Here is a 24,195-nt window from a genome sequence, read left to right on the forward strand (position 1 = left end):
TTGAGGAAGGGAGTGGCCTGTCCTTTCCCGTTAGCCTTTATTTTTGTACCCCTAGTGATGTGCCTGGCTCCGTGTGTGCCATGATTTAGACAGAGAGATTCCAGAGACAGTGGGAGCCAATGTGGTTGTTGAGGAAGGGAGCGGCCTGTCCTTTCCCCTTAGCCTTTCTTTTTGTGCCCCTAGTGATGTGCCTGGCTCCGTGTGTGCCATGCTTTTTGGATTCCGGTTAGGTCCACAGGAGTTCTTGCTTTTTGTTGTTGCAATCTTTTATCTTCAGCAGTGATGTGTGGGAAGTTTTTAGCGGATGTGTTTAAAATGTGTTTCTTGTCTTCTGTTTTCTGACCAGAACACCTGAACAGTGCCCAAGCGTAGTTTCCTTGTTGTCGGAGAGTTATAACCCTCATGTTCGTTACGGAGCTGCAATGGCCCTGGGGATCTGCTGTGCTGGGACAGGAAACAAGGTAAATCCCCGTGGCCAGCGATGTCCAGCCTTTCCTTCGATTGGTCCACGGCCACTCCCCCTGCAGAGATCTGGGACCCGCCAGGAAGCACCCCCTTGCGCCTTGCTTTGTGGAGTGCTTTTTGTCCCTGGGAGAGCACCTGGGACCCATACCTGGAAGCTCTCTTTTGTTTGCCCTCCTCATGGCCCCTGTGAATAGACCGTGTGCCTTTTCACTGGCAGATTCCCTTTAGTTTGGAGGTTTGGTTACAGATATTTTATTTGCTTAACCAGATTCTTAAAATCTAAGTTATGTGATTTCTCCTTGGCTTTATCCCATTTCTTCAAGTTCCTAAAACCTGCCGTTATCAGATGTCTCCAAATGTTCTTAGGCTTGGGACGCCAAGGAAAGAAGGTCTGTGAATTGGGACAAAGGAACAGTGCCAGATGGGCCCACCATTCTGTCTGCTAAGCCCCGGCCCTGACCCACTATCCCTCCTTTGTCCAGATATCCAGAGCTCAGCCCCAAGAGACTGACTCCCTGGCCCACAATCACCCAGGAGGAGGAGGCAGAACTGGGCCAAGGACGCAGATGTTTTTTAACCCAGGCCTGCTGCACTTTGAGGGCACAGCTGGACAGCACTGAGCTCCCCATGTTTAATGCTGATCTTCCTTTCCATTAGCAAGCATTTGGGTGTCTACCCTATGTGCTGACAGCATGGGAGTCATTTGAGAGGCACCCAGAAGTGTTGGGCACATCCCCATGTACCGCAGGCCCCCTGTGTGTGCCAGGCCCCGTGTATGCCAAGCTCCATGCACCCCAGGCCCCATGCGCCCCAGGCTCCATGTGTGCACCAGGGCCTGTGTGCCAGGCCCCATGTGTGCGTGCCAGGCCCCATGCATGCCAAGCTCCATGCACCCCAGGCCCCCTGTGCCAAGGCCCTGTGCGCCCCAGGTCCCATGTATGCACCGGGCCCATCCTCCATTCTGAGGATATGGATACAGAAGCCCTCATTCTTAGGAAGCAACTGTCCTGCTGAGGGCCATGAGCACACAGTCGGGCATCAGTAGGTAGGGTTGGTTAATAAACGAGGACCCGCTGCAGGGCGTTAGATTTCAGTTTGAGCAGAGGATGCTGGGAGCGGCGCCTGGAGAGCCTCTGGGCCGTGCCCCTCGCGCCAGCTCAGCCTCCGCTTCCTCAGTTGGCAGAATGATGGGGGGACGTGCCTACTCTTCATACATTTGTAGGTGATGAAATGGTGACTGTACTTGAGACTCTCTTCTGTTCTGCCCAAATGGCTCCGTCTACCAGGCTGGGCACAAGGAAGACAGCTGGTCGCCCAGTGTGAAATAGCCATGTATGTGAGGACCACTGTTATCCCTGGTGCTCCCTCCACTGTCACAGCCTACAGCCCCTTCACAGCTCCATGGGCAGCTGCATGTACTTCTGTGGCCACAGAAGTTTGTGATCTGGTGCCTGGTGCCCATTGGAGCCATAGTGGATACAGTCACAATCCAGCCTCAGAGCCTGGCAAGTCGCTGAGCCTCCCTCGGCCTCACTTTCCTTCTCTGTAAAATGGGCAGGAGGGCACCTCCCCCCACAGTGACTGTAACCATAAAGTGCTGTGGCAGCGCTGGTCATTGTCACTTACATGGGCACACTGGAGCCTTGGCTGGCCTGGCCAGACCTGTCCGTCCCCAGCAGTCGAGGACTTGGGCCAGCTGCCTCTTCCCAGGCTTTGTCCCTTTTGGGAGGAATGGTCAGAGGAAGGCCCAGAGACTGGGTCAGGAGGCAAGAGGCTTCGCTTCTAGGACCTGATGGAAATGGAAGGAACTCACTTTGAAATGCCAGCCATCCAGGCCTGCACCCAGGCAGCTGGCGCCCTGAGGCCCACCCCTCATCTTCACCAATCACTGGCCTTCCTATGTTGCTCTAAGCCTTGCTGAGGGCCTTTCATTGGATCCTCACCACAGGGAGGTGCTCTCGTTATCTATCCCTAGTTTACAATTAAGGAAGAAACTGAGTCACAGAGAGGCTAGCGACTTACCCAGGGTCACACAGTCAGTGACACATGACGAGACCTTGCTGAGGAGGCTCTGGCCTCTGCGTATCCCAGGGCAGGGGGGCTTCCTCTCCTTGGGCATTTCTTTCTTTGACTCTACACTGTCTGTCACAATTAAAACTCTTCCCAGCTTTTCCATAATGGAAATTCTTCTGGGGCCATCCTGGAATATGATCAGCAGTCGCCTGATGAGTTACTGTGCTGAGGGGCTCCTGCCTGGCTGGGCCCTGGCCATGACCCGAGCTGGACAGACATGTGGACAGACATGCTTGCATATGCAGACATTCCACATACAGACTCCCTCTCTGTCTCTGTGTCTCTTTTCATGTCTCTGTCTCTCTGTCTCTCTGTGTTGTGTGTGTCTCTCTCTTTGTATATGTGTGTCTCTCTCTGTCTCTGTGTCTCTCTCTTTGTATATGTGTGTGTGTCTCTGTCTCTGCGTCTCTCTCTTTGTATATGTGTGTGTGTCTCTGTCTCTGTGTCTCTCTCTTTGTATATGTGTGTATCTCTCTGTCTCCCTGTCTCTCTCCCTCCTTCCCTCTCCATCTTCCTCTCCCTCTTTTTGTTAGCTTGGTGGGGGAGATCCCCCGATGAGTTTTTTGCTCGACCTACAACATTGTCACCCAAAGCCTGGCCCCCTGGAGCTTCCCGCCAGGCTCGTTAATGGCTTATCAAGAGGCAAGGAGCCATCCCTTAACATCCTGAACTTTTATTCATCCTCCATTTCCTGTTACATGGTCTCATCACTCTAGGAAAACCCGTTGAGCCAGATTTGCAGCTTGTGCGTTTGATAAACTTAGACCTGAAGCAGGAGCTGGTGAGGGATGGGGGGACCCTGCGGGGGGACACAGAATCCTCAGCCTTCTCTGCCGGAGGCCCTGGGGATGGAGGAGCAGGATGATGAAAATGCTCAGGGAACGTGATCACTGTCTTGTACCTGATGTCTGAAGGGCTTTTATGTGGGAGGGCATCTAGAAGTAGGAGCAGCAGATTCCATCTGCCAAGGTGGGATTGCCGGGGAGGACACGTGAATTTCCTGTCGTTTGAGGCTCTTCAGGCAGAAGCCTCTGGGAGGACCCGCTTCAGGAAAAGGTTGCATTGGGTGTCCCCTGGATTCTCCCACCATTCTATGAGGTTTCTGGGTATCTTGTCCAGGTGCATCCTGTCTGCCCACCGACGCCTACTGGTGAGGTGTGATACAGCAGCTCACCCCAGACAGAAGGAGGGGATGCTCCAGGTTACCCAGCCCCCTCCTTTAGAGAAGAGCAAACTCAGATGATTTGCCCAAGATTACATGGCTCATAAGTGTCCGAGCAAGGACGAAATTAGGGGCTTCCCCGGCCATGACATGACCAGCCATGTGGTTAGTCTGACAAAAGAACCAGCATCACAGAAGAGGAAGAGGCTTCTCCAGCTCTCCAGTCCATCCCCAGCCCCGATGGTAACATGCCTGAGAAGTGGACGTCCAGCCTTTCCTTGAAGCCCTCCCCCATATCTGAGCTGGACTTCTCACAAGTTCCACGACTACCCTCTGGGGCCACATGAACAGACCAAAGTCCCTCTGCCCATGACAGCCGTTAACATCGTGGAGGAGAGTTCTCTGCTCCATTCCCTGCCCCCAAATCTCCAGGTTTAACACCTCCACTTCTCTCACCCAGTCATCAGATGGTATGAACTCAAGACCCTTGCCCACTCTGTCCTCTGGAGGGGGTGGCTTCAGCTTTTTGTCTCCAGAACAGAACACCATGCTCAGAACCAAGTGCAGAGGCTGCCTCTCCTCACCTTGTGCCCAGCTCAACCTCTCAAGAGAAGCCCAAGCTCTACCATGCTATGCTTTTGCCTAAAACTGAGCTAACAATCTGCTTTAAAAAAAACCAACTCTACCTCCCCATGAAGCATTTTTAACCCCAATTGTAAGGTTTTACTCTGATCTTACTACATTAATTCAGCCCAGGGTTCTAGCCTAAGATCTTTCTGCATAGTGGCTCTGTCATTAATTCTGCCTCCCAATTCCATGCCTTCCTCAGATCTGATTGTTGTCTGTCTCTTGACCCAAGGTGATGATCTTTTTTTAAATGGGTCCAGTACTGATCCCTGGGGCACTCCCCTGGAGACCTTCTGCTAAGTTAACATTGAGCCATCTGTGGCTCCTCTAGGAGCTGGCCACTCACCCAGGTCTCAGTCGATCTCATCCTCTTACTGTCTAGCCAACATCTCTGCAATTTTTCTACAAGAATAGAATAAAATATATAAAATTTGATAAAATATCAAATGGTTTTGTCAAGACTAGATGAACTTTCTCCATATATATATTTAGCATTTCTGTGACCTCCCACTGGCCTGGACCATTTTGGTTTTTTTTTTTTTTTAAGCTGTTGGGGTTAAGTAACTTGCTCAAGGTTACAGGGCCAGTTATTTCTGGGTGTGATGCTAAGTATCAGTGTGCGAATTTGATCCCAGGTCGTCCTGACTCTGGGGCCGGTGCTCTTACTCACTGCGCCGCCTGGCCGCCCCGATGTGGCCCATTTTTGCTGAGGTCATGCTGTTTCTTTGCATTCGCTGATGATTTCTGCCATGTTTGGTAATTATCTCTTTAACCTCGTATTAAAGAATCTTGCCAGTAATGAAGGTCCAGCTCCTCTGCTTGTCATTGGAAGGTTCTTTTCTCTTTCCTCTTTCTGAAAACCAGGACTTGGCCGCGTGTGTGTGTGCGCATGCAGCCTCCACCTTGCCCTGACTTCAGCCTTGTTGGCCTCGTTCAGCCCTACAGCACTGATCCTGGCCTGCCTGGTTCTTCAGCCCCCACTGATCAGGCTCAGCAGCCACAAGCACCGGCTCTAGAGATTGCCAAAGATGTTGTCCATTTGGGCGGGTCTAGCGCCAATGCAACATGTACAGCGCCCACGATCACGATAAAGACTATGACTATAAGTATCACATGACGTTTGATCGCAAAATATACCAAGTTTTCCATATAGAGGACAGAACTGAAGCATCTATTTAGACACCAGAAAACCGAATCCCAAAACAACAAACCAGTTCCATCATAGTACCAAAGATATTCAGAAGCCATAATGCTGAGAGCCACAACATCCTTCAGCCTTCCCACAAACCAATACAAGATCAATATCTTCTCCCTAGCTTATCTGACTCCTTACCTGAGTGTTCGCTCTCCCCCCAATGTCTGGCTAGCTCTGAACCAGCTCCCCTGTGGGCTCTGCTTCCCTTCAGCAAAACTCTTCTTACCATAGCCTCCATGTGATTACATTCAGCCTCTTTGGGGACAGAGTTTACTTTCGAAGCTGGGGAGGTCTTCAAACTACCCCCTAGCTCTATTAAGGGGCAGGGAAGATCTTCAGATTCTCATTCTCATTACAGCAGGGTGCCCAGCTGCCTTGACACAAACTGGGGAGAAAGCTCCCATTTGGCAAATGCTACTAAAGAAACTGGAAAGTAAACAGGCCAAAAAAACCCAAAAACTAATCAAGACCAACATTTTATACACACACCACAGTAAATTCTAGACAAATATATAAAATGTCACATCAGTTATTTTTTTAATAAAGGGAAATTGCAAATTAAAAATAACTCACTTCACACCTAGCCTACTGAGCGATACCAAGAGAACGAAATGATCAGCATTGGAAGGGACCATGTGGATCTTAAAGGTCAAAGATGGAGGATCAGTTTTTTTGCCTTTGTTTCGGTGTCTTGGGACAACTGTCCTGTTTTCCCTCCAATCGGAATGTCTCTAAATTTCACTCTTAGGAGTTTTCCCTCCTTCCTGAGCTGACTTCTCCCCGTGGAATTTTAGTTCATGGTAGTCTTTCCTTTGAAATATGCTTTCCCCTCATCTGGACACCATTCTCCATCAGGTCCCTACCCACTTTGGGGCAAGCACTGTGCTAAGGAAGCTTCGTCCAACTTTTCTCTTCTTAGACCATCTACAAGGTGCAAGTCGCTTTCCTGCAAGGATCCCGACGTTCCTAGCCCTGACCTGTTGGTGAGAATCAGCCCCAGCCTAGAATTTCCCCTCTTGGTACCTTTGCCTTTTGAAGGGTAAAACTCTAGTGAGTTTTAAAGTCCATAAAGAGACTCTTGATTTCTAGCAGTAGGTGAGCCAGGGGACAGAGCACTGGCCCTCAGTAGTCAGGAGAACCTGAGTTCAAATCATCCAACCCCAAATGCCTCCCCTCCCCCACCCCCAAAAAGAAAAGAAATATATATCTTCCAAATTCTTCATTTATTTTCTCTGGGTAGCGTGTACTGTTCTCTGATGATAAAATTGTTTCTGCCCCTCTCTTGGTCTTTGCCCAAATGCTCCCCACCACCCTGTCTTCCTTTGGCTACTGGATTCCTCATGGAGATGTACTTTCTTTCTAAATGTCTAACATTACCCCTTTGTTTCTTTTGAATTATGTCTGTCCATCCAGAGCCCTGATCCAGTTGTGGGCATCATCCCATCAATTTTCACTGATGCCTTACAGGGTCATATTTGCTGCCTCTTGTCAAGAAGCCTGTTGTCCAGTTTCATCTTCATTTTGCAGAAGTTTTGTGTTTTTAGGTATGGATAATTGAAGCCTCCAGGGGCTTTCCTTCTGTGGGAGATAACACAGGATCCCAGATGTGGCCTGCCTGGCCACTCAAAGGATAAAATGTCTCCAGCTGTTTGAATTGACATTGTAGCTCCTCCCTATGAGATCTGAACATAGGTGTGGTTGACAGTAAGAAAGCATTTGCAGCCTGCTTTGTGCACTGACAATAGAGATAAAAAAACGGAGCCCCTGGCCTCTGAGAGCTTCTAGCCCTCGAGGAAAAGATACCACCCAAAAGAAAGTGAGAAAGGCGGTGGGGGAGGGGGGGTGCTCCATGGTGGAGAAGCCAAAGGTGACCAAGCGGCATGTGGGAAATGAGGGTCTGAGGATGCCGGTTTTCTCCTCTCTTCCCCCACCCCACCCCTTCCATCTTCAGACCTTTTCATTAGATTTGCACAACAGCAGGCCCATGCACACACACGCATTCTCTTCATCTCATTGGCCTTTGTTAGGTGAGGGATCCTCCATCTCTGACCAGAAGCCAGAGCCTGTGGTGGTCCAGAGCTCACATCCTGCTCTACCCCTAAAGCAGCTTTCTCTTCTGTCTCCTTTGTCCTTGGGGGGGGGGGGGGGGGGCTGCAGTCTTTAGTTTCCTGCCCAGGCCTTCATAGTCTCTAGCAAGGATACTTCACACCCATTCATGGCTGTGTCCCTGCATGTTCCTGGAAGACAGAAGATTATTCAGGCTTTAGTTTCTCTACTTGGCAAATGAGAAAACACTGACCCAGTAAGGTCAAGGGGTATGCCTGTGCTTGTCCCCAGCTATTTAGTGGCAGGGCCAAGAGACATTCCAGCCCTGAACACACTGCCTCGGGGTCTTCACTCCTCCCATTCAGAGATGTCTTCATTTTTGTCCAGGTCACATCCTCCCCAACCCCCAGCACTAAATCACCAGCTCCTTGAAGGCAAAACCCATACTTTGGCTGTCTTTGCCCACCTGCAGGCCTAGCATGTTACATGGCGTTTACTGAATGAATGTATGAACTCAGGCTGTCTCCATGGGATTCTAATGGCCATTCTCTTTATTATGACCTTCAGTTAGAAAGCTTGACTGAAAATCCTCTTCTAGCCTCTGGTTGCCCTGAGATGCTTAAAGAAGACTTTGCAGATAGGGTATTTTCCCTGATAACATTAGTAGATATATTTATATTTTCACACATTGAGAGCAAGTGAGGTGGGCTTTTTCCCTTTCAGATAATTCCACCTTCCATGTGGTTTTCTAAAACTAGTGTTCTTTGAGACTCTACTCTGACAAACGAATTCAGTGGAAATTTTCTGTTAGTCATGCTAGGCTAGTCTGTTTTGTTTCTTAGTCATACGTTTGATCTAGAATAGATAATAGAACCTGCCTGGTTCTGAGGTCTGGGCTTTAAGGATCTGAAGCATCTGTTTATAACATCTGTGGGTATGTGCTCCAGAGATCATTCATTTATCTTCATTTAGAAACTGGAAATTAGGTAACGCTTCTTGTACTTATCTGTCATGTGTTCTTTGTAAATAGTATTAAAAACATTTGGATATTGTATAATGTTTGCACCGTTGCACAGTGGTTCCAAGTCCTGATCAATCATTTAACCAAGAACTCTGAAAGCACCGGCTTACCCAAATCTCTTCATCTGAGCTTTGATCAAAAGTAATTTGGTGTTTGAATGACATGCAGAGGTTTACTTCATCTGAAAATTCCCTTTGAAAATGTCTTCAGGAAGCCATCAATCTGCTGGAACCCATGACCAATGACCCTGTGAACTACGTGCGGCAAGGTGCGCTCATCGCCTCAGCTCTCATCATGATTCAGCAGACAGAGATCACTTGTCCGAAGGTGAGCCGGGCAGGGCAGGGGCACAGAAGGGCTTGTCTTCTTGGGCTTCGCAGGGAAAATTTCTGAATATGCCAAACCACTGGGGAGGAAAAGAGATGTGTAAATTTTAGGGATAATGAAAACATCCAGTATTTTTCAAACAGTCTTTAAAAATAAAAGTTACTTTGTTCAGGATCGTAAAACTATGTTAAGAATTATTTATATAAATTTCACATGGAAAAGCAGTAGTGTGTATGTTTAGTTTTAAGTTGGGCTTATTCATACTCAAATTTGCTTATCAATTTGAAGCTTAATTAAAATGGAGCCAAGGAATTTTGCTTCTCAGTTTCTGCCCTGTGAGAGGGGACGAAGGTCTCAGAATTAGAAGAAATCAACTTTTCTTGGTTTTGTTTGTTTTTTTTTTAATCTTTTTTCAGCAATGCAAGGAATGTTTTCTGAGGCTAGTGCCCTCTGAATAGCCTGCAGCCAGAGCCCGGCTGGTAGGACTGGGCCAGAATATGGGCATGAGGTGGGCTAGGCTGGTCTTAGGGCATCCAGGGAGAAAATGTGGAGAGGGCATGGTGGAGAAGAGGCAGCTTTGGCACTGTGTGGCAGCCGCTAGTCCATCGTCAGTATTTGTGAGCCGCTAAAGTCTGGGCCAGGTTGTCCCTAAATGGTTCTCCAGAGAAGTCTCAAGAAATGTCAGTTCAACTGTTCTCTGATGATAATCAACATCTCAGCATTTGTGTGACTAGAAAGTATGTGTGTGCGCGTGCGCGTGTGTGTGTGTGTGTTTGTGCGCGCACGCGCGCGCGTGTGTGTGTGTGTAGGGACAGACCTTACAGAACTCCAGGTCGGCTTGTTTGCTTGAAGCTCAGCTCAGGCTTTCACAGGCTAGTGGGTGCATAGGTGAGCATGAACTTGAATTCAAAGCTTGGTGAAAATTACAGCCCTTCCCATGTCTGTGAGATTTCCTGGCACTGGACTCCAGGGAATTGTGCAAGAGATCTTTAAAGTGAAAAAGGGGTCTAGTGCAGAGCTGACCTTTTCAGACATCCACAGAAGGTCAGACAGACTCGGGGCCTGAGCCGTCACCATGATCTCCAGTTCATGTCTTTGAGGACTTTGTGAGGTTCACAGCTCTGGGGGAAGTAGCTGGCTTCAGCCCCTAACATTTCCTGTTCCTTCTCCCAGGTCAACCAGTTCAGACAGCTGTATTCCAAAGTCATCAATGACAAGCATGATGATGTCATGGCAAAGTTTGGTGCTATCCTGGCCCAGGGCATCTTGGATGCAGGTGAATGCTATATTAGAATTGTCCTAGGTAACTTGAAATGTTTTAAGAAAACGTTTGCTTTGGGCCAGCCAGATCTATCTCCTGGAAAGTTCCTCTCACAAGGGTGGCCACTCTGCCTACGCTGATATCAGGCAGTATCATGGCAACGTGGTCCGAGGCTCTTTTGGTCATTGCCAGATGGGCTGTACAGAAAGACACTCAAACATTGTGGCTTTGGTGTTGGCCAGTGTCATGGGAAATGTCCTGGTCAGAGTCCTGCTTCAGAAGACTCAGAATGTACTCTCATCTCACCTCCTTGGCTGCCCCTCCAACAGTGCAGATCACAACCCCTCAAGGCCTGCCTGGTCTGTACAGCTTGTCCAGGGCTTCCCACAAGCTCAAACTGAGAGGTGTGCCCAGTGTGATGGAGGCATCACAGTGCCTAGAGCTTCAGACCCAGAGTCAGGAAGACCTAACAGGAAACCCCCAGCAAGAGTTCTTTAAGTTGTAGCAGAGTGCAAATTAAGAGAGTATAGCTCCACAGACCCTATGTGCACGTGATAGAATATTTCAGCAAGAAATAACCCCAGGGAAGAATTCCGAGAAGCTGAGGAGAGCTCTCTGGACCAAGAGTCAAGTGAGCCGAATGTCTCTAACAACATTGCGGAGACAAGTGACTTTGAAAGGTTTAAGAAGTCTGGTGTGGGAGGTGGGCTGCTCAAGGTCTGTTCCTATTGCTATGGGTCAGGTTGTCCTTTCCCCCCAGCGCTGGAGGATGTGGAAGGATGGCTGGCATGTGCTAACAGAGAAGAGAAGGAAGGCCAGGGCAGAAGAGAGCACCATCGAGCAGGCCTGCTTTGGAGGGGACATGCTGGATATACAGTCTTCTTTGTTCTTTCTATAGGGAATGCTGATTTTATTTGATGTTTATTAATTCAGAGTAAAAATTAACTAAACTCACAACCATTCCAGAAAGATTGGGTTACCCACCCACAAGAGAAAAACAGCATGTGGAAGTCATTTGAAGGCTGCCTTTTCTCATGATGTGGCTTAACTAGCATAGGTGTGTTAATCTCTGAGTGACTCGTTGGGGTCCCTGGATTGCGTAGCTTTGAGCTGACCACCCCTTCCCCAGGGCTGCTCACGAGCAGGACCTTGGGAGAAGCTCCCTCCCGTTCCTTGCCCTCTTCTTTTTGAAGGAATTACGAAACAGGGCCATGCCCATAGGCACAACTGCAGGAGGAAATCAAAGGTCTAGATAATCTAGAAGACAAGTTGAGAAATGTCCTCGAATATATTGGCTACTTCACACGTGGAGTGAGAGCCTCCTTGTAAGCTCGAAGAGTTGAGTTGCTTACCTCGTTTTTCCTTTAATTCTATAATGGCCATCCCTGACGAACTCATCCTAAGGCATTTTTTTTTTTTAAAGATCTTTACAGAACAAAAATATTACTCCAACCCCAAATTCTCGGCTTGTGACTGACACTGACTCAGCACGTGTTGTTGAGCAAGCGTTAGTGCACTTAGTCAGCAGTCACAGAAACCATGGATCATCCATAGCTGGGAAACGTGACGTTCTGGTCATCCTTCGGAAGATGAGCCATTGTGAGGCTGGTGGAGGGGCTGGAGCATCAGCTAGATAAAAATGAGCTAATGAGGTCACAGAATTTGGGGCTGGGAAGAGTTTAGCAACCAGCTCATCCTCATTTTTTTCTCTTTTTGGAGGGCAGTTGGGGTTAAGTGACTTGCCCAAGGTCACACAGCTAGTTTTGTGTGTGTGTGTTAAGTGTCTGAGGCCGGATCCGAACCCAGGTCCTCCTGACTCCAGGGCCAGTGCTCTATTCACTGAGCCACCTAGCCGCCCCTTCCATCCTCATTTTACAGAGTAAGAACCTGCAGCTTCATGAAATGAAGGTGATCTCGACTTCTTCAGAGTTGAAGGGCCTGATCAGCTGAGCTGCCCATCAGGGGAGGAGCTGATTGCCAAAGCTGAGATGGTGGGAAGAGTGAGAAAGCGACTGCTCCATCTTAGAAATTCATGGTAATGAAGGACAGGAAAGCGGAGTACAGGCCGACTCCCGAGATTCAGGGAAAAAAGATTTCAGATTGTTTCTCCAGGGAGTCCAAAAGACCAGCGTGGATACTGGGGCCAGGGACTCCAGACAGGGCGTGGTGCAGATGGACGACAAGACAAGGCTGGCGCTCGGGTGGACATGAGGGCAGTGACTGTGCTAGAGAGAAGGTAGGAGGCAGAGCGGCTGACCAGGAAACAGTGAAGGTGAACAAACAAGGAGATGAAGACAAAGTGTGGAAAGGAAACCTTTGAAGGCGTGTTGTGCTTTGCTCCCGAGCTGGGAATGTTAGGCCCTTGCTCTCCACCTCTTCTCCCCATTCACTAATAAACCTTTGTGAAAATCATGCCAGCATCTTAGAGACTCAGGCCTCCTGTCTTCAGCACCTGCCAACATGGCGTGCCCGCCTCGAAGAAGGCGCTGTGCTCTGTGAGCAAAGCAGAATTGCAGTCACTCAAAGGAAACGTGAGATGCAGATTTAGGGTCCTTGCCCTGAATGTCCAGATGGACCATTTGTGCGCCCTGTGGAAGAGCCTTCCAAGCTCTGATCAGCCAGTCGGACACACTGGACGCCGACCCCAACGTGGTGATGTCATCATTCCCCTCCGAGCACAGGCAGCAGCCAGTACTCGGCTTGCTCTCACTTGTGACTGAAGCCCTGGACAAGTTGTACAGACCAGGCAGGCCTTGAGGGGCTGTGATCTGCCCTGTTGGAGGGACCCCCAGGGAGATGAGATGAAAGTTCCATCTGAGTCTTCCAAAGCTTTGGTCCACGTTGCCGCTTGTACCGAGTCTGGTGCTTACAGAAGGGGTTGGGGGCGGGGGGTGTCTCCTCAGTATTTCTGCCTACTCTGAGCACAAGCAGGAGGAAGCAGATGTGCTCCTTGCCCTCAGGGAGTTTCCAGTCTTGTTCACAGGAAACTTCAGTGGAGCTTAAAGGATGGGGAGCATTTTGGCAGGGAACAGTGTGGACAGATAAAAGATGCAGGGTGTCTGCAGGCGCTGCCACATACCCGCCGTGGGCACAGAAGAGAGGTCAGGAAGGGGGAGGAGGGAGCTTTGGGAGACAGCTCAGTGTCGTGGGTGGAGCCTCCTGAGTGAGGGGCTGCCCTGGGAGCTTGTGCTCTGGGTTACCTCTCCCAGCCCCAGCCACCCCAGGGAAGGGTCCCGGCAGAGACTGGAGGACCATAACCCATGACCACCCGTCTCAGTCAGCCTGTGGTACTGAGCAGAGGTGCGTCACGGCTCTCACACGTGACTGTCATCACGCCGCTCTCACCGCTTCTTTCCTCTCCCTCAGGGGGCCATAACGTCACCATCTCCTTGCAGTCTCGGACTGGGCATACCCACATGCCCTCCGTGGTGGGCGTCCTGGTCTTCACACAGTTTTGGTTCTGGTTCCCTCTGTCCCACTTCCTGTCCCTCGCTTACACTCCTACCTGTGTCATCGGCCTTAACAAGGACCTCAAGGTAGGCTCCTCAGTCGCAGCTTCATCTCTTGGGAACCAAGCCTGCAAAGCCTGGAGTGGGCGTGCAGGGAGGTTGGGTGGGAGAGGAATGTGGTCTCTGCGGGGGACTCCTGCTTGTGGCTTTCACACAGAGCTCTGACAGCACTGCAGCCATCCACACAAGACAGAAGTGGTTCAGGTCAGTGCAGCCTTAGCAAGCAGGGTCCTGGGCCTGAGGCAAATGTGCCCAGCTCTGCCCATTAGAATGTGAAGAATGTCCAGTCCACATGAGGCAAGAGAGGACCCGTGGGGGCAGAGGTCCCAGAAGGCCTGATGAAGCAGATTGCCCCTGAGTTGGCCCTTCAGGAAAGGCTTTTTGGAGGCCCGCAGGATGGTGTATGCAGGGGGCAAGATGAGAATGAAGAGGGTGTGGAGGGGCACTCGCAGGCAGAGGGTGTAGAGGGTCAGGCTCAAGGCTGGCAGGGCAGTCACAGGGAAGGGATGTGGATGTGAAGTAGCTGGGAACACCTCCAATACTACTTCCTATTTTATTCAGCAAATAGTGGGACTCCTGAAGGTTCTTGAGCAAAGAGTGAAGTGTCAGAGCTGCAAATAAAAGGACCACAGGGGCAGGGCTGTCACTTGACATCTTGGGTAGAACAGAAAGGAGAGAACAGATTGATCAGCTGCTGTCTGTGACACAGGCAGTGGTATTTCTGATGCAGGAGCCCCTGAGGTCAGGGGCCACAAGAGACACTGTCAAAGGCATGGCGGTCACAGGCCCTTTGACCAAAAGAGGCCGACTGTTCTGTACTTGGAAGCAGTGCTAAGCTAAGCAGGGTGACCCCATTCACAACTGGCCTGAGACCCATGGGTTTATATCATGGCTCCCATTAGACAAGAAGAAAGCTTAGTGATGCATTTTGCCGATACTTGAAGATGTTAGAAGACAGGACTCAATCACTGTGTGCAGCATGAATGAATGAAGGGAGGAAGGATTGCCACCAAAGAAAGAGAAATTAAGGTCTGGCCCCCTCTGGTACCTTCGAGAGGTGACACCAGTGTGGGCTGGAGTGCTGGGCTGGGCCTGGACATTTTCTAGCCCATGCTAATGTAGAGAAACCTTAGGACTTGTCAGTTCTGTGCCAAATCTGCTGCCAGGTGTTGGAACTCATTTTCTTGTTGTCTGTGGCCTTTATATAGCAGGCAGTTAGGTGGCCCGGGATGTAGAGGCCTAGGCTTAGAGTGAGGAAGACCTGAATTCAAATCCAGCCTCAGATGCTTCTTAACCCTGGGCAAGTCACTGAACCTCTGTCTGTAGATAATGACAGCACCTGCCTCCCAGGGTTGTGGAGAGAATAAAGTAGATGCTTGGAAAGCGCTTTGCAGACCTTGAGGCACACTGTAGATGTTCATGAGATGAGGGTTATCTGATGGCTCATCTCAGGGTCACTGCTTTGAGGATATCGAACTAAAGGGTCAGCTCTTTATTTAGGGCACTTTCAGTCCCAGGATCAGAATGTCCTTGGGGTCAGTGTGACATCAGTGATTTTTAACGTCTGCCCAGACACTGTTAATATTTATTGCTATTGGACAGCTTAACCACACAGAACAAGGAGCTTGTTTCCACAGAGCGGGGAGAGGGGGGTGCACAGTGGGGCATGGGCGTGATGTTTAGGTTGGCAAGCAGAAAACTGTTGGTGGGATGAAGTGGTTGGGTGGGCATGACCCTGTGGGGTCCATCGAGGCTGATGAGCAGAGGTAGACGGCAGGGTCGGGTCGTGTTTTAATGGATCAAATGGCAGGGCAGCATTGAACTGGAGTGGAGACTTCTGAATGTCTTTTATGTTCATTCATGTACACACTTCTCTAGAAAGGGAACTATTTCAATCCAAATTCTTCTGCATCTCTTTTGTTTCTTATATTTCTTCAGATGCCAAAAGTCCAGTACAAGTCCAACTGCAAGCCGTCCACATTTGCATATCCCGCACCACTCGAGGTGCCGAAAGAGAAAGAGAAGGAAAAGGTGAGGGGCCTCAGTTCAGGGTGGGCGCTTCCAAGCCACATTGGGGCCAAGTGAGAGCCGGCAGTGACTCTGCGTGCACTTGGACCACTGTCGGCTGGTCAGCTCACTGCCACCCCGTGTCACCCAGGCCTGGCATGCCATAGGCTTAGTGAATTGGCTGATTGATTACGTGGCACCATAGACTTTAAGCTGGAGGCAGCCATGGAGACCGACCATAGATTTCAGTCACTGCCTGCTCCTTCCCATTTTGTTGATGAGAAGAACAGGCAGAGAAAGGTCGTCATGTGCCAGGGGCCACATCAGTAATCAATTTCTGATGTGAGATTTGGAGCCACATCCTCTTGACCACAGGTCCAGTGCCTTGCCGACCGTGCTAGGCCATGTCTCCTGATGTAGCTCTCAGTGGGTTTTGGATGGACATCCTCAGGTGTGGTGGATGCCTTATGGTAATCCCATGCTTCAGAGGCTCTCCTCCCTCCCTGCTTCCTATGGCCATTATCACTTTGGCCAGAGAGGTGAAGGGTTGGAGAGAGCCTAGTGGGCATTTCCTGGGAGCAGCCACTTCAAACGATGTCCCACCTTTCTTTGTCCATCTGATTCACTGAGAACAAGTCCTGAGACTTGTTAACTGAGAACACCCTGGGGTGAATGAAGTGATTCATGTAACAACAGATTGTTCCTGTGAAATCAGGGATCTGGCTTTGAGTTCTTCCTCAAGCCCTCACTCTAGCTGAGTGATCTGGGGCAATGGGAATCATAACACTGGTTCTCACAGGGTTTTTGTGAAGAAAATGGAATAGAGATGTAATCTTTTATTAGGGTTACTGCTTTGTGGCAGGACAAAGCCTTCCTGCGCATTTAGACACAGATATTCCAGAGATAGATTATTAATTAAATTATTCTAAGTATCTCTGCTTAGATAGAGGAAATTCACAGGGACGGAAATTCATCTTTCCTTTGAAAATCTAGCCAGGCCATTTTTGAATTACATTTTATAGGGGTTTAAGAACAAAAATAAAACCTTCATCAAAAGGGGGATAAAATGTATGCTACGGTTTTGACTTGGCAGACAGAATGGTGGTCATTCACCTTTGGCACACTCTGGTGAATCGTTTTCCTGAAGCCATTCAGTCTCTTTTTGGAACCCCTTTCTCTGTGGAGTTGCCTTTTTTCCTGGTCAAAGGTGACCTTAGATACTTCTGTTAATTGAATTAATCAAAGACCTCTTCTCTGAGTGTGATAAGGGCATTTCCTGACCTCCGTTGGACCTTGGGCCAGAATAATCCAGAGCGCCTTCCATGCTGGACGTTGTTTCAGAATTAGAAGTTAAAGGAAGGCTTATGAGGGTTCTCCTTCAGACTGGACCAAGAGCGTTAGACTGAAGTTTAATTTTGCCCTCCCTAGAAGGGCCGGGGGTGGGGCACCGCTCAGTTCTCCTGACTGTGGGGAAGGAAGCACAAATCTCAGGAGGAGCCATGTTTCAGCAGGAGCGGACACTTAAGTAAATGGGTGTCCTCCTGCTGCTCTGGGCCAGCTCCATGGAGTCCTGAGCATTGCATCCTTCCCATGTCGTCAGAGTAGTGCAGGGTGCAATCTGCCCTGGGTCTGGGAGCGAGCGAGCATGTACGTAGCAGGGGCCCCCCCACCCACCCGTATTCATCCTCTCTGTCCATCTCCCTAGGTTTCCACTGCTGTGCTCTCAATCACCGCCAAGGCAAAAAAGAAGGAGAAAGAGAAAGAAAAGAAGGAAGAGGAGAAAATGGAAGTGGTCAGTACAACCAAGTCATCTGTTCAATTGAGTAAAATTAACAAACCCTTCTTGAGTGGATGTTCTGAGCATGCACATCCCCCCACCTCCATAACCCTACAGGTGCCAGCACAGCTGGTCATATTCTTAGAAAGTTGTCACAGCTCCCAATCCACACCTGTGCAGAATTCAGTATTATCCAGCCAGATGAGGAAGCAGGCTTCCAAAGGCTGGCCGGCCCAGGGAGCTGAATTGAAATTTGAAACAACAAATCCTGTACTGGGTTAGTGGCAGAGCTGAAGAGTACTACCCTCTGATGGCCTGTGACATGGGCCTTCCCCAAGGGACACGAGGCAGGCGTTGACTCACCACCGACCCCCCTGCCTTCTGCAATCCCCCACTTGTTTTTTCCTTCTCTTACATTTTTCACAATTTCTTACTCTTTAATTTAAGAATCTTGAGTGGGCTAGGGATGAGTTCACAAACACTCACACATACAAACTATCTCTTCCTTGTAATGGGAAGCTCACTACCTAACAAAACCATTGGATCCTCTATCCAGAACTCTCAGAGGCCCCGTTTTGTGGATGGAGACTGAGGCCCCTTAAGGTTGAGGAGTTTGCCCAGGTCCCATAGTATTAGCAAAAGCTGGCATTTGTGCTCAACTTCTCTAACTCCAGAACCAGAGCTTCTCCCACTGTGCCACGCAGGTGCTTCATCCTGCAAGTATTTATTTTGTTCCCTTTAAGGAATTTTAAAAAGTTATTCTCTTAAACGAGAACTTGTTTTTTAAACTCGTAAGATTACAGAATTTTTGATTTGCCAGGGCCCAGGAGGCCCTCCAGTCTATTGCCTGACAAATGACTGTCCATCCTCTCCTTGCCCATTTCCACTGACGAGGTGGTCCTGCCTGTCTTTGGAGCGTGCATTCCATTTAAGACCATGGTTTCATGGCTCTAGAAAGTTCTTTCCTGTATGGAGCAAAAGTTCCCCTCCCGGTAATTTTCACTGCCTTCATTTTGTACAAGCATTCAGGCCTTTACCACATACTGCACCTGTCCTCAAGGAGCTTTTGTTCTAGAGGGGGAGGCAGAGTGTAAAATCCAGGTATGTGCACACCACGTTTTAAAATAGATTAATAAGGTTAAGGAATGCACTTGTGACTTTGGTTTCATAGGGAATTCCTAGGTGAGGAAATTCCCCCTGTCCTTGCAGGCCTTGCCCCTTTTAGCCAGTTATTGTCCATATGTGTGGCCTGGTGGCACATGGCCAGTGTCTGTCAGTTGGTGGCACTGGCAACCATGTGTTCCTGGTTTCAGGGCCCAGCTCTTGGTCTCTTACATCACACTCTCTCACATACTGATACATGAATATAAAGCAGATACAGGGTCACCTCCACAGTGGGGGCAAGTTAGGCCTGGTCTCCTGCCAACAGAGACAGAGGAGACAGCAATAAGGAAGGAGAATATTCCAGTCTTGGACAGACCCAGGGGAAGGTTTGTGCTTGGACCAGAGAGGACATACATGGGAGGAACATGGAAGAAAGCTTAAAAGTGAGATGGGCTGAGGGGATGAAATGTTTTAAGGGGCATCTCTTTGACCCTGGAAGTGGAAGAGAGCCATTGGATAGAGGGCGTGAGCTGGTCAGACCTTGACAGCTGAGTAGAAGATGGATTGAAGCAGGGACACACCTGAGAAAGCAGCCCAGAGGCATTGCCGCAGATTAGGGGACAAAGGCCTGAGCTAGCCCGCCTTAGTGAATGGAGAGCAGCATGGAGCCACACTGAGGTTGCAGACTCAGGTGACCAGAAGGATGCTCGTACCCTGGGCAGAAATGGGAAAGTTTAGAGGACGGCACCTGGGAAAAGCAGGATGACAGATTCTTTTTGGGATGTAGTGAGCTTAAGATGCCTACAGGACATCCAGTGGAAATGGACGTAATAGGCAATCGTCGATGGATGGACTCGAGCAAGACTAGGCCTGGAACTAGGTCAGGAGTCATCTGCATGAACCCCTAGGAGCTCATGAGGTCAGTTGCCAAGTAGGCGAGAAGAGGCCCGAGACAGAACCTTGGGTAATTAAAGGCCATGTTCCGGATGAGAATCCGTCCAAGGAGCTGAGAGGGGCAGTCAGACAAGGTGGGCAGAGAACCGAGAGTGAGGGTGCCCAGGCAGAGCCAGAGAGAGTGGGCAGAGCAGGTCAGGGAGGAGGAGGCCTGAGCAGAGCTCATCTGTCTGGGCAGCCTTGCCCTGTGCTGGGTGCTCATGGGAGATACTGAGATACACAAAAGCATTCTGTCTTCTCGGGGGGAATTTAAATTGCAGCTCTCCCTCTAGGACAGACGGAGGCATCCATGTGTTCTGAGTTGTCGGAATTGCCTAAAATGTACATTTTGCAAAAAATGCTTGAATGTTTCAAGTGAATGGTGGTCTCTGTCTTCAGTTCTCATATCTGCTTATCTTTTTCATTGAGAACCTTTTGCTTTTTAATGTGGTTATTTTCAGCCACGTTGCTTAGAGGCTTCCAAGAAGGCTAGCTAGCTTCTGCTTAGAAACTTACTGCTTAATACAAACCAGACGCCAACCTCATCTTCATTTTCCAGTTCAGCCTTCTCTCATGGTGCCCTAAGCTGATTACTTGCTCAGCTCGCTTCACTTTTTCATTCAATTATAAACTCCACTAGGGCCGGGATCAGATCTGTTCTCTGTCCTGTTAGCACTGTGTCTTCTACCCCATGGCCATTCCGTCCCACTTAATGGTGCTGCTGCTGATTTGGGGGGCTTTAGTTCCTACAGTATACACCACTGCTTCGATGGCACTTGGAGCCACAGAGCACCGCTTCCTGAATTATTGATCACTGTGCCCTGCCCAGTGCTATCTCCATCAACATTATTTCACAGTAATGTTCATATATTATAATCACACTCCACTCTCCTCACTAAACCCTGCTCTGATCCCCATCTGGCCAGTTGCACACAATGCACATTATCTCATTTTTCCCATGGAATTAACTTTTCCAGTAATGTTGTACCACCTGATGTGATGTTTTGCATAGTTCCCTAGCAACTTTATGCCTGGGTAGTCTCCTAGCATAGACAATAAAATATTTCCTTAAGGCTTTATAGTTTCTTGAATAAGGTCATAGGGACACAGTTATCTACAAGAAATCCAATACAGTTTAGAAGCTTAACTCCCTTCCAAATTGTTTAGGTTAAGAACTTAATTCTGGGAGGCAGAGTCAAGATAGAGTAAGAGGCAATATTTTTGCCCAACACACCTTCTCCACAACAACCTAGAAAATGTACCAGGCCAAATTCTGACCAGGAATGCCCAGAAAAAGTCATAGCAAGTCATTTTCTCTGCCCAGGTTAGTCTAGGAAAATAGAGAAGTCAGTCTGTGGACATGGGTTTGAGGGGGACTGGTCAAGAGCTCAGCGGGGCAGGGGAGCATTCTAGCACCCAGTGGCAGTAATGGGGCTGGAAGGTCCCAGGGCACCCCTGACCAGTGCTGGGAGCAGGAGCAGATGCCACCTGGCAACTCTCACCTACTACCCAGTTGTGACAGTCAGAGCCACAACTGGCCACTGCTAGGTCAGAGCAAGAGAGGCCATGCCTGGGTACAGAGCAAGGAAAAAGTTCTCAAGACTCAGTTGTGTGCCTCTGATCCCAGGAACAGAGAGGGCCCTCAGTTTTAACCTTAAACCTAAACCTAAGCCAGACAGTAGCATGACCAAGGCAGGAAACCAACCCCAAAGGGAATTCAAGCAGATGAGCTGTTCTGAACCTGTAGAGCCTCCCAGAGGACTAAGAGCCATCTGTGAAAACTCACCCACACACGAGCCGACACCAAACCTGGTTAAGAAACAGCAGGCGGCTAGGTGGCGCAGTGAATAGAGCGCCGGCCCTGGAGTCAGGAGGACCTGAGTTCAAATCCAGCCTCAGACATGTAACATACACAAAAAAAACTAGCCATGTGACTTTGGGCAAGTCACTTAACCCCAATTGCCCTCCAAAAAGCAAAAAAAAAAAAAACTTGCAGAACTCAAGCCAGGAGAGCAGTAAACAGACTTCTCCCCTGGATCATACCACCTAGGAAGCACCAAAAACTTGCAGGTTCCAGACTGAGCTATGAAAGCAGCAGAAGGATATCAAAGAATAAATGCTCAGGCTAGACATCCCCCCAGAAGTGAGCAGAGCCTAACAGTAACATAAAAGTCCAAAGTCAAGGAGGCTGGAAAAATGAGCAAACAAAAAATGAATCTGACCGTAAAGAGTTAACCATGGTGATGGGGAAATGCCAGACACAAAAACAGAAGAAAATGGCTTGAAAACATCTATAAGCAAAGCTTCCAAGAAAAAGGCAGATTGGACACAAGTCCAGCAAGAATTCTAGAATAAAAGAAAGTGCTTTTATGAAAAACTGATTTTAAAAACCAAATAAGAATGGTAGAAGAAAAATTAGGAAAAAAAGAAATAGCAGCTTTATAAAAGAGGCTGACAAAACCTTAGTAAAGAAAATAACTCAAAATGGAAACTTGTTGACTCCCATGAGATATCAAGAAATAGTAAAACAAAGTCAAAAGACTAGGGGAAAATAGGAGGAAATGTTACCTCATAAGAAAAAGTCTTACCTCATAAGAAAAACAACTGACCTAGAAAATAGATCAAAGAGAGATATTAAATATCACTGGATTGCCCAAAAGCTATACCCGAAAAAGCCAAGACATCATTTTTCAAGAAATTTTTTATAAAGGAAAAACTATTCAGGTATCTTAGAATAAGAGGGCAAATTAGAAATCTACTAGTTACCTCCTGAACAAAATTCCAAAGTGAAGACTCCCAAGAAAATTAGCCAAAATCCAGAACTCCCTGAACAAGAAGAAATGCTCCAGGGAAAAAAATTGGGCTTTAATGAAAAAGAATTGTAACTTTCCAATATTCCTGATGATAAGACTAAAGCTGAATAAAAATTTTAACATTAAAATACAGGAGTAAGAAGAAGCATAAAAAGGTAAATGTGAGGTGGCCAGGTGGCTCAGTGAGTAAAGCATCAGCCCCAGAGTCAGAAGGACCCAAGTTCAAATCCAGCCTCAGACACTTAACACCCAAACCAAAAAAAAAAACTGCTTGTGTAACCTTGGGCTAGTTACTTAACCCCAATTGCCCTCCAAAAAGCAAAAAAAAAAGTAAATGTGAAAGAAATCAAAAGAAACTAAACAGAATTAAACTCTGTACCATCGAAGATTCATGTAACCCCTCAAAACTTAATCATCACCAAGGCTCTTAAGGGTAGTCTAGTTAGACAGAGGACCTGGGTGTGATTCTCTTATGTTGGAATGATCTCAAAAGAATGGAAGCATGAGGAAGAGGAATACACTGAGAGAGGGGAAGGGAGAGGAAGAACGGGGGAAATTACCTAACATAAATGGGGCACAAAGAAGAGTTTATACAATGGAACAGAGGTGGGGGGAGGCAACACTTGAACCTCACTCATCTGAAGTGGTTCTAGGAAGAAATAAAATAGACATACATATATATGCATGCATGTACACATACACACATTGGGTACAGAATAGATCTTGCCAAACAGGGACTTAGGAGAGAAAGTGGTTAAAAGGGCTTAAGAGAGGGTGCATTAAGGGAGGCAGTGGTTAGAAGTAAAAGATGTTGAGGAGGAACAGAGTGAAGAGAGAGAAAGAGAAGGGTAAACAGAAGAAAATGGTATAAAGAGAAATAGACAATGAATGCAAAGAGGATGAACTCACCCATAAAACAGATGAGGATGGCAAAAATGGATTAGAAACCAGAGTTCCAACAATATGTTGTTTATAAGAAAGATACTTGAAACAAAAAGGTAAACAGAGAGAACAAGAGCAGGAATATTGTGCTTCAGCTGAACTAAAGAAAATGCAGGGGCGGCTAGGTGGTACAGTGAACAGAGCACCAGCCCTAGAGTCAGGAGGACCTTAGTTCAAATGTGGCCTCAGACACTTAACACTTACTAGCTGTGTGACCTTGGGCAAGTCACTTAACCCCAGTTGTCCTGCCTTCCCTCCTCCGAAAAGAAATGAAAATGCAGAAGTGGCTGCCATGATCACAGACAGAACAAAAGCAAGATAAAATACCTAATTAAAAGAGATAAATGGGGAAACAACATTTTGTTAAAAGGTACCATAATCGATGAATTAATATTAGTAATATGCACCAAATAGAATAGCATCCACATTTTTAAGGGAAAAGTTACATGAATTAGAGGAGGGAATGGACAGTGAAACCGTCAGGAAATTGAATAAGCCATAAATGAGCTCCCCACGGAGGAAACCATGCAAACCAGGACCAGATGGATCCACAAGCTAATACTGCCGTGCTCTGGGTAAACAAGCACATGAAGGCTCTCCAGCAGTGAAATGAGCAGAGGAGAACAATTCGTTCCAATGGCCAGAAGGCATCAAAGCAGGGCCCTGGAGCCATTTGAGCTTGGGCAGCTGTCCTGTACTTTGCCCCGGGGCCATCGCCAGCCTCCTTGGCTTTTGTCTTGCCACTGGGTGTCAGTAACTGTGAGGGAGTTTGGCTGATGACTTTGTGCAGTTCTGCCTCTTGTCACTTGGGAGTCGTTGTCACCCCAGGTTCTCATTGGCTTCTCTTCCAAAACAAAGGACAAACAGTTCTACCAAACATTGAGAGAATAATTTCAACTCTACATTAACCGTTTGAAAAAACAGGTAGAGGAG

At 48.2% G+C, this 24,195-nt stretch overlaps 2 protein-coding genes across 2 annotated transcripts in view; one reads left to right on the forward strand and one right to left on the reverse strand.

Moving 5' to 3' along the window:
* HES6 (hes family bHLH transcription factor 6) overlaps nucleotides 1–6,689 on the reverse strand; it is a 312,570-nt gene extending 305,881 nt beyond the window's left edge. The window contains exon 1 of the mRNA XM_069103258.1: nucleotides 1,197–6,689. Coding sequence (XP_068959359.1) covers nucleotides 1,197–1,354 — 158 coding nt within the window. The 5' untranslated portion in view covers nucleotides 1,355–6,689. The remainder of the gene's footprint in view (nucleotides 1–1,196) is intronic.
* The window catches only part of PSMD1 (proteasome 26S subunit, non-ATPase 1), a 118,984-nt gene that overhangs the window by 80,847 nt on the left and 13,942 nt on the right, over nucleotides 1–24,195 (forward strand). The window contains exons 17-22 of the mRNA XM_069103257.1: nucleotides 347–461; nucleotides 8,800–8,916; nucleotides 10,090–10,192; nucleotides 13,544–13,713; nucleotides 15,625–15,717; nucleotides 17,399–17,485. Of these exons, the coding sequence (XP_068959358.1) occupies nucleotides 347–461; nucleotides 8,800–8,916; nucleotides 10,090–10,192; nucleotides 13,544–13,713; nucleotides 15,625–15,717; nucleotides 17,399–17,485 (685 nt within the window). The remainder of the gene's footprint in view (nucleotides 1–346; nucleotides 462–8,799; nucleotides 8,917–10,089; nucleotides 10,193–13,543; nucleotides 13,714–15,624; nucleotides 15,718–17,398; nucleotides 17,486–24,195) is intronic.

The sequence above is a fragment of the Petaurus breviceps genome, unplaced genomic scaffold (assembly GCF_028583685.1).
Source record: "Petaurus breviceps papuanus isolate PSGF00001 unplaced genomic scaffold, PetGlider_PUasm1.0 567, whole genome shotgun sequence".
NCBI classification, from domain to species: Eukaryota; Metazoa; Chordata; class Mammalia; order Diprotodontia; family Petauridae; genus Petaurus; species Petaurus breviceps.